The 17,649-nt window shown below is 48.4% G+C and overlaps 2 protein-coding genes across 2 annotated transcripts in view; one reads left to right on the top strand and one right to left on the bottom strand.

Annotated features, from left to right (window-relative positions):
- SPIDR (scaffold protein involved in DNA repair) overlaps positions 1-10,210 on the top strand; it is a gene marked incomplete at its 5' end in the record, with an annotated part of 202,698 nt that extends 192,488 nt beyond the window's left edge. Inside the window, 4 exons of the mRNA XM_082014805.1 lie at positions 4,770-4,863; positions 6,356-6,470; positions 6,973-7,026; positions 9,871-10,210. Coding sequence (XP_081870931.1) covers positions 4,770-4,863; positions 6,356-6,470; positions 6,973-7,026; positions 9,871-10,002 — 395 coding nt within the window. The 3' untranslated portion in view covers positions 10,003-10,210. The remainder of the gene's footprint in view (positions 1-4,769; positions 4,864-6,355; positions 6,471-6,972; positions 7,027-9,870) is intronic.
- A 2,074-nt stretch (positions 10,211-12,284) lies between these two features.
- On the bottom strand, positions 12,285-13,313 carry CEBPD (CCAAT enhancer binding protein delta; the record flags this gene model as incomplete). Its single annotated transcript, XM_082014658.1, has 1 exon — positions 12,285-13,313. The coding sequence occupies one exon, from the start codon at positions 13,311-13,313 to the stop codon at positions 12,285-12,287; it is 1,029 nt and encodes a 342-aa protein (XP_081870784.1).
- Between the last annotated feature and the right edge of the window lie 4,336 nt (positions 13,314-17,649).

Below are 17,649 nucleotides of genomic sequence, written 5' to 3'. Positions count from 1 at the left end.
TAGGTCTTCGTATTGATTTCTTGCACAAACAGCGTGGAGGGATAGAAAAGCACAGTATTGCTGTGGGTCATTAGGATATTTCAGTTTTTATGCTTTGTGGGCTCTATTTGCCTTTTGCTGGCCAAGATCTGCTCCCACTCACTCATACCCCAGAATAAATGTTTGATGCACAATCTGTTTTATTATAGTCGTTCCATCGCTGCCTTCTTTCAAGAGCCTTCTGTTCACGCCAGCCTTGTTGACGTTGGCAACAGTAAGGTATACCAATATTTTTTAGGCAGATGGATAAGATAGGTTAGCCAGATCCTGAATGGTAGGGGTTAGTGTCTGATTTCCCTGGAGCTTTGCTGCAGTGGGGCAATTTAATATTTCACCATAGTCATCTAGCATAACTTGGCCAATATTTGCTCACCAGCCACTTTGGATCATTGCTTTGTCTAATGTTTCAGTCCTACCGCTAACCATGCAGAAACATTTCTTACAATGTATTTTCTAACATTTCCTAATCAGGCAGAAACATTTCCTACTGTGTATTTTCTAATGCTTTGTCCAGGCAGCTTCTTAAACCTCCTAGTTGTAGAGTGCCTATAGGGAAGAGTCCTTAAAAGCCCAATAACTCTTGCTTTTAAAGGCAATTTCCTTTCTTAATTTAACTCTTATGATCCCAGTAGCCCTTGTAGAAACTTCCTCATACCGTTTTACATTTACACCTCCAAGTATTCACTGGAGCATTTGAAATGAGCTTTAAAGTAATAGCAAATAAAAGTTACAAATTAATCCTTCCAGCTGTAATGTGATGCACTGAAATGACAGTTTGAAACCGTGCAAAGCTGTTACTAAACATACCTTCTCCTACAGTAGAGCCACAAGTTCTCCATGCCTCTGTGATTAATAAATGAGCACCTTGCAGTGACAAATCTTGAGCTCTAACGCTGCATAATGAAAAACAAGCACTACTAGAGGCACTGCACGTGTAAGCCCTGGTTGTTACGCACATCTCGCATCGATATTGTGAGTTACTTGAAAGACATTTCTGTCACTGGGTGTGAAATACTTTTTGGCTTTTTTTTTTTTTAATCTCTCCAATAGTTACGCTAAGAATTATCACTTCTCTGCTGTTAATTTTATAACTAACTATGAGAAGTGCCTGTCGTCTTTTGTCCCATTGACAGTGTAGGCAGTAGGATAAAGCAAACATTCCTCTGTCCTTTCTTTTTCCAGTAGAGCAAAGAAAATACACCTTTGTGATCTATTGTGTAAACAAGTACTTACTTGACACGCATGGGAGGTGTCACACTTTCTCTGTTCTGCATTACAGATGGAAGAAGGACAAAAGGAGAAATTAATCCCACAACCTTGTCTTGCCTAATCTGAAATTTGCCCAGGGTAGCTGTTGTCAGTATGTTCCCACACCTTTGTACCACCAATAGAATATAAAGTCTTTTCTTTATACCTATGCTAATGCTATATATAGATGATAACTCTCAATTTTATGTGTAACTAACATTATTTAGTAGCATTTACAATAAATCTCTCCACTGTTTTGGAATTCAGTTAATTAGTGCCTACATCTTTCTACTGAAACTAGTAGCATTAACTCTACTTCGTTGGTGGGAGATGGTGGGAGTATTTGATGGAGTAGCCTATGAAGGAAAAATTATCATCGCTAAAATTCGCTCACTGTGTCTCTTAACTCAGAGGGCTGTTAGTCTGGCTTTCAATGAGAAGCAGTATTCCCTTGTTCATTCTTTTTCTTTGTGCCCTCCTTTCACCTCCTGTACTTTTGGTCACCTACATATATGCTCCTCTCACCTAACACTTAAAGATGCTGCAAAGGCTTTACTCTGCCCGTTCCTGAAGTAGTGCTCCTTCCTGCTCCTTTGCAGTCATGGCTCTCAGGAATTCGGCAGGCTCAACCTTCCCTAGAAAAACTTCTTTTTAACCAGTGAAAATGCAGGTAGTCTTTCAAGTCCCCATCTTCAGATACAGTGATTGGTCACAGCATCAGAGTCTCCAGGAGTGCCAGGACTGGTGGGACACAGGCCGTGCTGCCTGCTGGATTTTAGGTAGATCAGTCATTTTTTGGAAGGTATACACATAGGGAAAGTTAGGATGGATGGAACCTCTGAAGTTCCTCCAGTGCTAACTCCAGCTCAAAGCTGGGCCAGCTAGTGTTATACCAGGTTGCTCAGGGCTCAGCTTTGAGCAGGAGTTAGGACTGGAGGAACTTCAGAGGTTCCTTCCCCATCAAAAAGGACAATGTTGCAATCCACGCAGAGCCACTGAGTTTGTCAGAAATCCTTGTCTCAGGGAGGTACCATCATATCAGCTCTGGGATGGAGTGTGTTGCTCTTCAACAGATGAGTGAAAACCTGTGGTTGCTTTCTACTGGAAAGTTTATTCTTCTTTTAAAGATGAGTCTGTGGTTCTCACCTGTGAGCTCAGGGTTAATAGATTTATTTTCTTATCACTATGCATTGTGAAGTAATTTCTAACCTGTTTTTACTGTATAGTAGCAGTCAGGATGACTTAAATGTTGGCAGTTCATACTGCACAAAACTGTTTTTCCTCTTAGCCATGCTTATGAGCAAATTCCAGTTAGTCCATACCACATACGTTATGTGAGAATATTGCTTGATTAGTGATATTTGCCTAGTATGTGACTCAACACCAGTGATTGAATTTTGACATTGGTTATTTTCATATTTAAGCACTTACTCAGGGGTGGGTTTTTTTTCAGTTTCTCTCTTAACAGCGCTGAACAAAATGGGGTTAATCAGCTTACCTAGGTTTCTCTTTTTGATTGAACTTTTCCCCTTCCTGTCCATTAATCAGGGTAACTGATTGGAAAAATATATATATACACATTAGTTTTTTTTAACATTTCAACCAGAGTGTTACTTTTAATCCTCATCCTTTCTCTGCATTCCATGCCAGAGACCTGTTTTTCCAGGTGTTGTGCTATTACCAGTCTCCTCTTAATGATGTCAGCCACAACCCATAAAAATAGACTAGAGGTAAAAATTGTATTTTGGCTATGTACGCTTCCATTTAAAAGAAGGATCTCAGGAAAATACCCAAAAGGTTTGTGAACGTCAAGGAAAACCTAGTCTTCACAAAGATGTGCAGCAGTTTAGCAGCTTGAACATGAGAAATCACTTTGCATGCAGGATGCGCAAGACTGTCACTAGGTTATTAGATCTGTTGCCGCCTTCAGTTGTGTTTGTTCTGACTTCAGTGATCTCTGGTGGTTTTCTCCAGGGAACTCCATGTTGTCATCAAAACAAACCTCTCTGCTAGACATAATCTTGTCAGTATGACCCTGATTCACGTTCTTCACATGTACTTGTATTACTTGTGCACTGGCATCCTGCAGTTGCAATATGGCACACAACTGGGGGAAAGTTAAAAGGCTTAGAGAGAAACAGATCTGTCAGAAAAGAGGATTTTCTTTTGTTTTAAAAATAAATTTTCAATTAAAAAGGAAGCACAGTCAGCAAACTAACTGGTAGCTTTTCTTTTCCATGAGCAAGGGAAACATGCCCATGCTGTGGCAGAAAGCATCCTACCTTGTAGTAGCAAGTGCTGATGGAAACTCCCAGTTTGTCACAAAAACTGAAGAATCAAAATTATTACTGTAACAGTCCAAGGGGTTAAATGCACAGAGTTGCTTATTCTGCCAGTGAAATCCATGTTGTTTTGTTATACGCACAGAAATTGGGTCATAAGTGTTGTATTTGAGAAGTACCTTTCCTGATCCTCTGACTTGCTGTACTTTGAATTTGCAAAGAAAACTACCGTTTTGTTGTTTCTGTGCAGCTCCCTCCTTCCTGTCAGTCCTCGTCTCAGGAGAACCAGGAAAGCAAGGGCTTAATGCCCTGTCTTACAGATCAGGCAGTGTAAATGCTCCCTAATCTCCAAGGGTTTCTTTTATTGAATGCAGTATAAAACTGTGAGACTCTTGCTCAATAGGAGCTAGAATTTTTGGTCTATACTTCTGTTGTACCAGTGCAGCTTTGTTTTAGTGTAATTTCATTCTTACAGGTGATCCACTTTGTATGCTTCAAAATACTTAGAAGTATTTTCTCCATAAATAATGCCCGTAATTTCAGCATATCGTTACCGTAAAACATAATACAGTCTTTACTGGCTTCTCATAAAACTCTGAATATATTTTTTCTTGCCAAAACTAGCAAGGCCCTTTATATTAGTCCAAAGTATCTTTGGCATTCCCTTCTTAGGCACACACTTAAATCTGTGGGCCAGATCTAATCTCTGTTAAATCAGTATAAATGAAGAATAACTCCATTGTCAATGGAATTTAACCTGCATCATTGTTTTCAAAAGGGATTGGATCTTCTCATTGGTTTGTGTTTCCTAAATATCGATATCAAGCTATCTGACCTGATGATTTTTATAGCTATTTATTGCCAAGGAAACATCAGAGGACCAGAAAGAAAACAAACAAACAAAACCAAATCAGAAAAACAATAAAACCCAAACCAAAAGAACTGAACCTGTTTGGAAAGTTAATTATAAATTATCTACCTTCTGGTGTGTTTGGAATGCAACACGCTTTGCCATACTATCATCCTTTGTTGGAGGGTCGAAGGAGAAAAGGAGTGAGATTGTTGGAAGGGCTGATGCTTGCTCTGACAAGTCTTATTCTTGAGCTGAGAGTCAGAAAGGATCAAACCTGCTGTGAAGCCCGGAGTGAGTGTGTTTGCTAGCTTATCATTAGTATTTTGTAAGAATTTCGTCTTCTGCAGGTACCGTTGTTGGAGTTAATGAGAGCACTGCTTTCTCCTGGCCTACATGCGACAGATGTGGCAATGGAAAGTTGGAACTGTGTCCCCAGGACAGGTGAGTGTCAGCATGCTCCGGAGCACTCCAGGTGTTTTGCAGATGTAGCCATAACAGCAGTAGGTGATGCAATGATTCCTGCAGGCACAGGCTGCACTTTGTTCCCTCCTAGAACTAAGACGTAGTATTTTTATTGCTGATAAACTGATAAAACCTGCAAGGTTAGGTTAATTTATTAAGAAAGATACAAGTAGATATGAAATGGTTTGAATTTGCAGTTACCACATTTTTTTCCAAACTAATCTTAAAGTATTAGTTAAAAGGATTTCATAGCCCACTGCTTTATAATATTAATTTTAATAAACATCCACATAAATTGCAGGTTTGATTTTAAGCTCCTTTGAAAGTAGCTTCTTGTGTTTGTCTACCCTACCTTGTTACCCTGTGTACACCACCAATTCACCTCATTTTTATATTGAACTGTGATCTTTGCTGTAATTTACCTAAGTGTGAAAGAGTTGCATTTCAGACCTATTACATTTATCACCTTTCTAAAAAGAGGGTTGAATAATTCTGGGAGTACGACTGTCCCAAATGTGAAGACTGATCCCACAGGACCTGTTACCACCTGAAATGATAAACCTGCGTCACACTGGCATGCTCTTGGAAAGCCTCCCCTTCAGCTCCTTTGCCAGCTTGCTTTTGCAGAGTCTGAAATACCTGATGGGATAAAAACACGAGAGAATAAGAGAGTAGTCAGAGTGTAAAAAGAAGGAAAAGGGGGGGGGTCTTCCTGCTGGAAAAGCTTGCAAAAAGCATAAGGAGAAGGTGGGTGGGTTTGATCCATTGAAATAGATAACATTTTCCTAAATATGAGAAGCTTTCCCACTTATGTTTTGTTATGTGTAGCCTTTGGGGGAAAAAGGCTGAAAATTAAAAAAAGTTGTTCTATATTATACTATCACGCAGAAAATAAGGATGTGCGTATGTTCACATAGTAGTGTAGCTCAATAAAAAAATCTCTACCACGAAGGACACTTTTGCTTCATTTGGCGAACAATGTATCATCAATATTTGTTTAAGACGTTATTCCAACAAGCACTTATAGCTGAGCTTAATTTTATGCATATGACTTAAGCGTGTGCTGAAAATGTTGAACGTTTGCTGAACGAGGGCCTAAATCAGTAAGTCCCTTGGGCCAAATCTATACAACAAATTTTCTTTTGCCATAACTTTTAGAAGGCTATGAGATTAATGTTTGATTAAGTGGGGGGACTATAAATAGCAACCTCCCCCCATGTTGCCAAAACTTATAAAAGGAAGATCCTTTTGCTAGAAGAGTTTAGGTCCTCCAAGAGAGTTACTTAGCTCTACCAATGGAAGAGCTCTGTTTGTTATTATCAACTGAATCTCTACCAGGGCTTTCCTAACAGAAGTCTGCCAGCAAAGTATTTTGGAGAATAAGCTAGCTGGTTTTTTTGCGTGGTTTGATTTACAACTGATAGCTTTTCCATTTCTCTTATATTTTTCCAATATTATTTGCGTGCTTCAGAGGATTGCTGTATTGCAACCAGTGCTCGGAAGTTGTCATCTCACCGGTTTTGAAAATGCAGCTGGAAGTCTTCTTGAGTTGTCCATCCCGATCTCAAAGTGCAGTAAAAGTAAAGGTATGGCATAAAATGAGCTTCAGTGTATTGAGTCTAGTGAGGCTAGTTGTCTAGATACACAGGTACTCTAAGCCACACTTTTATAAACAGCTCTGTCAGAAGAAAAATTAAAAGATGCAAGAGTATCCCATAATTTAATCTATACTAAACTTGTGTTTCATTGGACTAAGAACCCAGTTCCCAGCTCTTACTCAAACAATGCAGTCACTGAGTTCACCCTGAGGTTTCCAAACTGTTTTATGGTCCAGCTGAAGGGCTTTGTTGGGTTGGGCCTTGGGAAACATCAGTCTCCACAGCGTAAAAGAAACGTGTATTTTTAGACTCAAATTCTGAACATCTTTTGAGTCACCTCTCCTCTGCTTTCTTGGCCAGACGAACAAAACCATTCTGTATTAAAATCATAAATCTTTGTCCAACGTGACCGTTTTAACCTGCAAACAGAATGTCTTTGCATACATAAGATTTTCATCATGAACAAAACCTGTTCATTTTCTCATTCCAGCTGTTACAAAGGACAATCTCTTCTCTCCTGATGTCCTCTGCCAATGAGGATGGGGTAGGTATAATGACTGTTGATGACAGAAAGTTAAACTGCATAACTTACAGTAGAGGCAGAGTACAGGAGACATGAATCAGGTGGGAAAATACTCGAATCATGGAAACGGAAGGTACTCCTTTCGGTCATTGTCCAACCTACCACTCATACTGGGCTATTGCAAATGTATGGGCAGGTCAGCCATGACTTTGGCAGGGTCTTGAAAACCTCCAGGGATGGAGATTCTGCCTTTCCAGGCAGCTTGTTTCAGAACTGCACTAGGAGCAGTAGGAGATTTCACTAGAAATCATGGAATCATAGAATGGTTTGGGTTGGAAGGGACCTTTAAAGGTCATCTAGTCCAACCCCCCTGCAGTGAGCAGGGACATCTTCAACTAGACCAGGTTGCTCAGAGCCCCATCCAGCCTGACCTTGAATGTTTCTAGGAATGAGGCATCTACCACCTCTCTGGGCAACCTGTGCCAGTGTTTCACCACCCTCATTGTGAAAAATTTCATCCTTAATATCTAGTCTGAATCCACCTTCTTTTAGTTTAAAACCATTACCCCTTGTCCTATAATGAATTTTTTTCTCGTGTCCAGCCTGGGATTTGAGTGGGCTGGACCCTTTGGCAAGCCCGCCTTCCACCTGCTGATCCCCTGCTATTGCGTGTCTCCTTTTCAGAAGAGGGATGCCGCAGATGGGATGCACAGACAGCTTTAGCTCAGCTGCGGATCTGTGGAGCTATCTGCAAATAGCACTACGTCCAGACATTCAGAGCTGCGACGAGCAGTGCTGAGCTTTACTCCATTTTCTGGCTGAGGATCCAGAGACAGCAAAGATGCAGGTCCAAGCATCCCCCCTTTTTGGGACGGTTTTCTAAACCCTATAAACCAGAACTGCTTGCTAATAGCACAACCGTGAAATTCCTGGCAGGGGGTAATAGTAGAGAAATTTGCAAAATGTGTGCAAAATGATACTTCATAATTGTGTGAATGAAACGTGTGTAAGCCACAGGGATCCATGGGCTAAAGTACAGTTTATGTAATCATGAAGCAGTTATTCCTTTAATCTGAGATATTGGAAGAACCCTGACATTTGGCACAGTGACCCAGATTTATCGCAGGTGAGGGAGGCACCTGGGTAGGTGCCTGGCTGGCATTGGCTGCTGGAGGGTCAGCAGTGAAGGAGTGGCACCTTCAGAGGGTGATGAAGTCCAGTGAGAATCCTGAGATCCCCCCCTCCATTGCACGTGGAAGGGAGCAAAGGTCAGCTCGTCATCTTGTTTAATCATCCTGGCTAAGTATCTTCAGTTAGGTGCCACATATTGGGGTCATTTTGTTTTCCCTATCTTCTGCAGTCTTCTAGCATTTTGCTATGATGTGCTCCATGGTTTTAATGGCATTTATGGATAATTTTGAAAGTGGAACGTTTCCCTGAAATTGTAAGTTATTTTTCTTATGCTAGAGGGTGTATTTCATTTAAGCAATGAGATGCAAGACATTTCCAAAATATGTTTGGTCTTTTAATAGCAGGTAAGTCTTGCTAAGTTTTACAGCCTTGTCTGGCTTGGTTACAGACTGACAAAACGTAGTTCTTTTCTGAGTTACTAGAATTCAAACAACCTCTTTTTCATGTTGCAATTTTATAATGCTAGTATTTGGAAGTCCGGCAACTTAGAAACATTTTTTTTTCCCTAGCTAAAATGCAGGGATTTTTTTTTTCCTTTTTTTTCATAAGCGCTTCCATCTCTGAACCGCTGCATTTTAAAAAGCAGCACATCTCAACAAAGATTAATCACAAGAAATATGACTTGAGGTGGCATTTTTTTTGTGAGTGCTGCAAAAGTTTCTAAGGGTGTAGCTTTGTAATCACTTCTTTTGGCAGGGACGTTGGTTTTAGCTGTCACTGGCCCTGGCCACTTGTTCCTCACCTCGTGACAGCCCTCCTGTGACACCAGTTTAGGTGTTTGTGCAGCTGCATGGTGAATTGGACTGCAGAACCGGTCTGGGGTAAAAATAATCTAGGAAAAGAAAAAGGAAAGGGTTGTTTATACCTTGAACCAGGCAATAGGCCTGGGTATCACATACCTGTAAAAATGCACAGCCCAGGGACATGGTCAGAGGCTGGTCATAGGCAGATCCCATTGAGGAAAGAAACGGATGTAAACCTGCCATCTGAGGCACCCTCTCAAGCCGGGTGTCGACTGTCGGCGTTACCAGTTCTTCTGTTAACGTGCTGCCTCCTCTTAGGGAAGTCGCCCCAGCCTCGCATCCCTCTCCTCCACGCAGAATACAGCCTCTACAGATGCGCTCAGGCGCAACTCACGTGGGTACGCTGCCAGGCGGAGCAAGAACCAGAAGGGACTCTGTAGGTGCTGGTGATCGGAAAGGATGTGTGATACCACGCGAAGTTAAAGGGGAGCAGGGAGAGTAACCAGAGTTACAAAACATATTTTCCTTCAGTGGATCTGTTAGCTAAGGTAATCGATAATAGAGTACATATATACGCATTGCTAGCACATGTGAAATCCTGCGAGTGTCAGAAAGCTGGGTAAAGGGAGCACATGTAGGTTATGCTTCAGCAAAATTGAGTTCAAAGTCACAGTAGCTTTTTTTTTTTTTTAGCAGTTCATTTTTAAAAGCCTGGTGGGGAAGCAGCACTTGAAGCAGGAGTGAGATCTAATTACTGAAAATCTAATGTATTCATTCTTTCCATCAGTTCTAATGCACCTTTCTTTTTGAGTCCTTAAAAAAATGGTCTGTTGGAAGAGAACCTTACACCCTGCGTCTTCCCAGCCGAACACTGCTTAGAACAGAATGTCCAGGACTGTTTGTTTTAATCAACGTGCTTTTATCACTGCAGAGTTATGAGGTGCAGAGCGTGCTGGGAAAGGAGGTGGGGTTCTTGAACTGCTACGTCCACTCCGTAACCAGCCACCCCAACTGTGTTGGACTGGAGGAAATTGTTCTTCTGGAAGCAGCAGCAAGACACTGAGCTGAACCCTGGTCAGCTACTATAGTATCTCTGGACTTTGTCATGTGGTTATCTGTTAACTAGTGCCACAGATAATGTATAATGCAAGTGTAATAAGTATTAAGATAGTTTATTAAAACTGTGATTCACAAAGCACGTTGTGCTAACGCTGAAAAAATCTATTAAAAAAAAAAATCTGTTCAACTTTCTGAACTCTTTTTTGGATCAGTTCAGAATTTAAAAATACCGTTCTTTGGCATGTTTACTGTTTATGGATGTAAAGCATCTTGTTCTGGAAGTTCTGAATAGTTGTGAATTTTTTTTTATAATACTGTATTTATTATGTGTCGATGGAAAACATTTACTGATTTTTTTGAAATAAATACCTTGCTATAGGCGGTGAACACTGGTCTAAGCTGAGTTTTATCAGCAGATTCCAGATGTACCGCTGGCTGCAAAACACGGCGTTGTGCGCAGATTTTGAGTTGTAACGTTTGTGATCACCTTGCAGTAAGTGTTGTAAAGATGAAGATTTGAATAAAGCTTATATTTTGAAGTGTCAAGCATATATAAAGTTAATGTTTTACAGCTAATTGGTCTCTAAGCATAGAAGTACCGTGTTATCTGCAGCTTTCCACAAAGCGAGCGTTTCATTATACAGTTTGTTACAGGTACCGAGCAAACTGCTTTGTAGGCTGTGTAACTGTCCTCACCCTGACTGTACGGAGACCTGGATTACAGATCAGAAACGTAGTATCAAAATCTTCCTTTGTGTGCGTTGTTTGAGATGCAAGAATTAATGTAAGAGTTCAGTCAGAGATAAGATTTTTTTCCCCCTTCCCCTTTCACGGTACTTAAAAAACCCGTACAGGTCAGAGGAGGAGGAATGGATGGTTTTGCGCAGGTCTGGTATGCGACTGCCCAGCAGAAAAGGAACAGCGAACTTGTCGCTACACTCATCGTTCCTGCGGCCGAGGCCGATAGTGGAAAGTCTTAGATACGTCATGATTACTACAGGAATGACCCAGCTTTTGAATCCTCCTTCCCCCCCCACTTCCTCCAAGACTTTCAGTCTCTTACCTGTAAGGAAAAAGGGGACCTCAGCCCACTCCTGCGTAGAGGACACTGCCCCATATGCGACCAGGGTCGCCCCTGCGAAACCGGCAGGATTTCTCTCTCGCAGAGCGCTGGCTGTGGGGGAGCATGTCCTATCAGCCCAGTTTTCTGCCCGCGCCCTACAGATGCCGGCGTCCGTGTGCGTGCACTATCAAAACCCAGACCAGCAGCCTAACCTTTCCTTAATATATATATTCATCCAGCCAGGGACTGGCGCGCCATCGCCTGCTCTCACGGTCACTAGCGGTGACCAGCCAAGGCGGACAGCTTGTGCCCAGCACCCACAGCCCACTGCAGCGGCGTCTCCTTCGGCACTGCTGCCGGCTCGAACTTGGGTGCGCCTTGGCGTGGGCTCCGCTTCACATCGTCGGGAGTGGAAACCGCTTCCGAGGCATTTTTTCACGGGAACTTTAACTCGGGGTGTTCATGCATACTTACCGGCTGGACGCCGCGTTCCGGCCCAGCGGGGCAAGCCCCCGGGGGGCAGCCGACCTTGTGCGGGACGCCCAGTCGTGCCCAACGCTCGGGCTCCTTTAGAGCAAAGGCAGCGCGCCTCGCCCTCCGCTCCTCCTCGCCTCCCCGTTCCGGCTGCTGGACGGAACCCCCCGTGTCCCCCCCAGCGCTGCGCGGTGGCGGCAGCTCCCGGGAAGCACAACTTCCCCCGCTGCCTTCCGGACAGAGAGCAAACGAGAGCAAGGGTTGATTTAAAACGCTTTTTTTTTTTTATTCTTAGAAATGCTGTAAAAATTGATATAAAAGGTCGAGCATGCTCAGTCTTTTTTTTTTTTTCATCCTACTGTCTAAAATACATGGGGTTTTGAATCATTTTAACAGATGTACCATAGCTGCATCGGTATGAGTAAAATGTAGAAAAGACGAAAACTACCATTACAAAAATAATTTAAGGGGAGAGGAAAAAAAAAAGATATTTAGCTTTTTTTCCTTTTTTTTTTTTGCAAGTTTCGTGGTGAAAGACCCAGGCATCGCCCCACGTCGCTACAACATTCAGAAAGCGGCCGGCGGGTCCCACCGCGACTCCGCACCGCCCCCCCCGGCCCGGCCCGGCCCGGCCCGGGGCGCCGCGGCTCGGCACGGCCCGGCGCAGGCCCGGCGCGGCCCGGCCCGGCCCTCTGAGGTATTTATCCACCGTTTTCTGGAGTCCGTTTTTCCGTCCCGCTCCCCCCCGGTTACCGGCAGTCGGTGCCCGAGCCGGGCTGCAGGAAGGAGGCGCTGGGCAGCTGCTTGAAGAAGTGCCGGAGGCTGGTCAAGTCCCGGGTGAGCTGCTCGATCTTCTTGTGCAGCTTCTCGTTCTCGGCCGAGAGCTCCAGCAGCTTCTGCTGCATCTCCTGGTTGCGCCGCTTCGCCTTGTCGCGGCTCTTGCGGACGGCGATGTTGTTACGCTCCCGGCGCTGCCGGTACTCGGGGCTAAACCTGTCCACGCACTTCTTGCCGCCGCGCTCCTTCCCGCCGCTGGGCGCCGCCGGCGGCGGGACGCCCTGCCCCGACCCGGCGCCGGCGGGGCCCGGGGAGCGGGTGCTGCAGCTGGAGGGGGAGCTGCTGCCCGGCGGCTCAGGGGAGGTGGGCGGCGTGGGCTGCCCGCTCAGGTTCATGATGGTCTGAGCGCAGGTGGCGATCTGCGAGTGCAGCAGCGAGGAGGAGAGGTCGCTGTCGCTCCAGTCCGGCTCCTGCTTCAGGGCGCCGCGGGAGGAGGAGGAGGAGGAGGAGGAAGAGGAGGAGGAGGAGGAGGAGGAGGCGGTGCGGGGCTCGGCGCCCAGCAGGGTGGTCATGGCAGCGCCGAGGTCCTTGGCGGGGTCGCGGCCGGCGCCGCCGCCCGGCGGCAGGTACTCGCCGTAGTCCCCGCCCCGCTCGGGCTTGTGGTTGCTGTTGAAGAGGTCGGCGAAGAGCTCGTCGTTGCACAGCTCCAGGTTGGGCACGGCCGACATGGAGTCAATGTAGGAGCTGAAGTCGATGGCGCTCTCGTCCTCGTACATGGCCGGGGCGGCGGCGCTCAGCTCCGCCAGGTTGGTGCCGCTGCCCCCGAGGCCGCCCCCCGCCTCCTCGCCGCTCATCCCGCAGCCGCCGCGGCCCCCCGGCTTGCAGGCGGGACCCGGCCCGCCGCCGCTGCCCACCTTGGCGTCGTAGAAGTTGGCGGGCTCCAGGCACCAGCTCTTATAACATGCCGGGGAGTCCAGGCTGTAGAGAGCGGCGGCGCTCATCGGCGAGCGGGACGCGGCGCCGCACGGCCGCGGCGCGGGGACTCCGGGCCGCGGGCACCAACCGCCGCTCCGCGACGATCGCAGCTCCAGCCTCCGCCACGGGCAGGTGGGGAGCGGGGCGGCTGCTGCTGCTGCTGCTGGTGGCGGTGCTGCTGCTGCTGCTGCTGCTGGTGGTGGTACTGGTGCTCCTGCTGCCGTCGCCTCGCCTCCCCGAGGGGCCCGATCCGGGTTGGGGTCACGCCGTGCTCGGCGGCAGGAGGCGGGGACGGGACAAGGCGTCTCTGGACCTGGGAGCGAAACGCCCGCTCGGTCCCTTCTTATACGGCGCCGGCCCCGCCTCCTGCCCCAATGACGGGGAACGAGTGTTCCCGGCACCCCCGGGGACCCGGGGGCGGGAGCGGGTGCGGTGCGCGGCCGCGGAGGCAGGGCTCCCGCCGCGGAGAGCTGCCACCTCCCGGTGGAGGGGGGTCGCCGTCGGGGGCGGCCCCCCCACGAGGGGGTGGGCCGCCCCCGACGCCGGTACTGGCCCCGCATTCCCCCTGCAACACTCCGGTTGAGCGTTAATCTTCCCTTTTCCTTGGCTTATTTCCACACGGGCCAGCGCAAAAAGCTCCTTTTACCACCCCACGCCTCTCCCCCCACCCCGCCGCATCTCCACACGCACGCTTCCCAGAGGCGATACGGGAAAGATGCTGCTTGCCCCACGCGTGTCTCTGTGTATCACCCTAGCGCCCTCCCGAGGCTCCGCTCCTTCCGCTGGAGCGCGGGCAGCTTCACCCGAGGGGGCTGCCGATCCCTCCCCACCCGTGACATGTGGCCTCTGGCACTTCTTCTTGCAGGACGCTCCCGTGGAAAAAGGGTCTCTAAGGCATCTTGAGCTTCGTCACGCTGTCTGCGTGAATTTAAGCTTCTTTACAGACTTACGGTAAGTGATTGTGCTTTTTTGCCCCCGCCCCGCAGTCAATGAACTACTATTAAATTGGAAAGTATCAGAGAAATGAAAATATTTTCGTCTCAGATATGTGACATGCTACATTTTCCAGTTAGATAAAACACTTTTTAAAACCCTGGCTTCACCCCCTGGTACTCCATTGACTGAATCACAAAAGAAACACACACCAAAACCCACTTTTGAAAAGTCTAAGATTTTTTAAATATTTTTTTTTTCTTCTTTCCAGAAGACCCGGCTAAATCTATGACGCTTCGGCAGGACTAGCTCAACCGCTGACTCTTCAGCCCAGCACTCGGCTGACGCTGCTGGCGAGGAGCTGTGCCCTGCGGAGTGCCGTGCCGCTTGCTCGGAGGTGGCTTTTTGGGGACCGTGGGTACGTGCCGGTCATGCCGGGCCTGCTGCCACGCTCCGGGCAGGGCTCCATCTGCCGCTACCGCAGCTGTTGCAGTAACAACGCAGCTGTTTATCAAAGGGGTGTGTATTTTAACATAAATAGTTGGGACAGGACTGGTACATGCTCTCCTTTTGGCCATAAGCTCCCCGTGGGAAGGCTTGTGGGATCAGAAGTGTGCTCCCGCCTGGCAGGTGAGGTTTTGCATCTGGCAGGTAAGGTTTCGCATGGAGGGGCTTGGCTTTGCTTTTAACTCTAGTGCTGGAGTTAACCCCACAGAGATGTGTTTAAACAAACCTGATTTGCTTTGCTCATCAGGGGTTTGATCATGCAACCTTTTATCTACGTGAGCATTAGGCACCGAACTTTACAGTGACACAAAAAGAGGTTGCCTTTTTTTTGGTGCAAGATATTTTTCTTTTCCACATTGTCAAAAAATAATCTGCCCAAAGCCAGTTCTGCATGTTGTTACTTTCTGCCCTCTGGCACTGGGGTACATTGACGTCGCCTGCCCTTGGCCTGGCTGTCCATCAGGGAGCTGCGGCTGTCGCGGGGTGCTCCTGGACCTTTTCTCCCTGCATGAAGCATAGAGAGGTGGGTGCGGGCAAGGCCGTGACACCCGTTCTCTCTCCCCCTTGCCCTGCGACAGGGTCTGGGGGTCGCTGGAAGGTGATACATCTCACCTGTCGTAGCCATGAAATTAGAATTTGTCTTGGAAAGCGTCTCATTTAACTGCTCGTACGTGGAACTGCGTCAGGCTTGCAGGTCACTGAAGTCCTCGGCCCCGAAGGGCAGCTGCTCATCAGACGCTGTCGGTGTGCAACTGCGCCAGCCCGAACAGTCTCATTTAATGCCCATCACGCGTTACCCCAGCGAAGAGACGCGATTGCCGGCGGGGCCAGCCGGCCCCCGCGGGACACCTCGCCGGGAGCCAGTTAGATTCTCAAAATCCCTCGGAGAACAGCGACCTGCTGGGCAGGGCAGCCCCGTGCGAGCACCAGTGCCTGCCGCCCGCGTCGCACCCAAGCCCCGTCGTGGAGGGCGCAGCTTTGCTTACGGTGCCATCAGGACCTGGCGGCCTCTTCAGAGCTCACGGTCAGACCTGTCACCGCCTGTCCCCCAAAACCGAGTGGCGAGAGCCGTCCCCTGGAAGGCGAGTTGGTTGTTGCGTTTGCTGCTGAGCCCCACTGAGATGTGTGATTTCAGGAGGGCCTTTCGGGGGCTTCCCCCACGGGCCATGCAGGGGGTGAAGCCCTGGGGCGGTACCACGCCTGCAGCGAAGCGTCCGGGAGCCGGCGAGTGATACCTGTCGCGTACCAGCGCGCTGGGCTGAAGGCAGGGCGATGCCTGTGCCACGCTCTTTCCTGGGGCGCGTTTGTCTGGTATCTCGGCAGCTGAATCTGTTCCCGTTTGCGTAAGTAACTTCATGGAGAGTGAAGCAGAGACAAGCCCTTGATCCCCTCAGCCGTCCTGCTGGTGGACGGTCAGGTAGGTCAGGCCTACCTGACCCACCAAATCACGGCTTCTCTCGGGGCTCCAGTAAGCTCTAAACAACAGCAAGAAATATTTGAGCATCTGAATTTCAGAATATTTTCTCAAACCGGTTTGAGGTTCCTGCTCCAAATCAAGCACGAAGGAGCATTTGCAGGTGGAGAGAAAGGACAAGAAACCTTCATCTAAGAAACATTGGCAAAGACAAAGCTTTAAATTGCCCGGGCCTGCCGGCTGTGAACCCCAGAGAAGTGCCGGGACCCCAAGCCCTCTGGGGACAGGAATTAAATCGCACTGTTTCTGCCTTAGTTTTTCCTGATAAATGGGGGCCAGGCTGCCCAGGGAGGCGAGGAAATGGGGCAATGCTTCCACCTGGCTTTTAATCCTCCCCGTCCTCCTCCCGGCATGCTTGCCTCTGGCAACCCGGCCAGAAGTGCAGGACTTTTTGGGGCAGCGGCACTGGGAGCCCATGAAGCCCTTTTCTCTGCTCTTGGGGTGCTACTGGGCTGAGGCAGCGCCCGCAGGACGCCGGCTCCTGGGGGTTCGTGGGCTGGGGTAAGGCAGCTGCGGAGCAGGATTGCGGGAGGGACACCTTGGCCAGGGGAAGCGCCTCACGGCACCCGGGTTTCGGAGGGAAAGGCTGGCAGGTGACAAAGACCCAGCTGACAAGGGGGAAGACGAGGGAGGGGTGGTTTTCTTCTCACCCCAACAAGAAGCAGGAGTGCAAGGATTGTTCTGTTCCACAGCTTAGAAGCCGGGAACGGCACTTCGGGGCTGACCGGGGAGCAGGACATACGGGTGAGGAGGTGAAAGCTGTTTGGGGAAAGAGTCAAAAAACCCTGCCGACACACTCCCGAGGAGGGACGGTACCTCCTTGGGGTTGGCGTTGGCTCTCGTAAGCCAGCGCTGTGACTGCTGGACGGACCCTCCCTTGCCCCTCGTCCCACCTCTGCCAGGGCTCGTGCCTCTCCCTTGTCTTGAGTTGCTGTGACAGTATTTTGCTTGTCACTTGTGCTCACTCGGGGCAGCACATGGCACTGATCCGGCCTGCGGTCACCCCACTGCCAGCGGCTGAAGAACTTGCTGGGAAATGAAAGGCTTTTTCTTTTTAGCTCTTTTATTTCAACCCTGTGCTCTGGCTCCTGGCGGGCGCTCGAGCCCTGGCGGTGCCAGCCCCGGTGGGGCTTGTTCAGCTGCGCCTGTGGCTGCTGAACCGCTGAATTAAATCTTCCACGTACCCTGGCCCCCGAAAGTCCCGGTGCCTCAGAGCCCCACGCCTGCTTTTCCCACCCTCCCTGGTTCAGATGCTCTGAGCCTTTTTCCCAGTACGGAAAAGTACCCTTCCCCCTGCTCCCCCCCGGGCAGGGGCAAGTTTTGTGAGATCAAATTCACAGCCATGTCTTCTGCCTGAAATATTGCACACTGATTTACCATGTGTACATGGACAGGTAGAGCCAGTGTTACCCTCTCCTGTCCCATCAAAAAGGAAAAAAAACCCAACC

This window comes from Phaethon aethereus (assembly GCF_964289735.1).
Source record: "Phaethon aethereus genome assembly, chromosome: 2".
Lineage (NCBI taxonomy): Eukaryota > Metazoa > Chordata > Aves > Phaethontiformes > Phaethontidae > Phaethon > Phaethon aethereus.
Note: the sequence above shows the minus strand (reverse complement) of the source record. Positions and strands in the feature narration are given on the sequence as shown.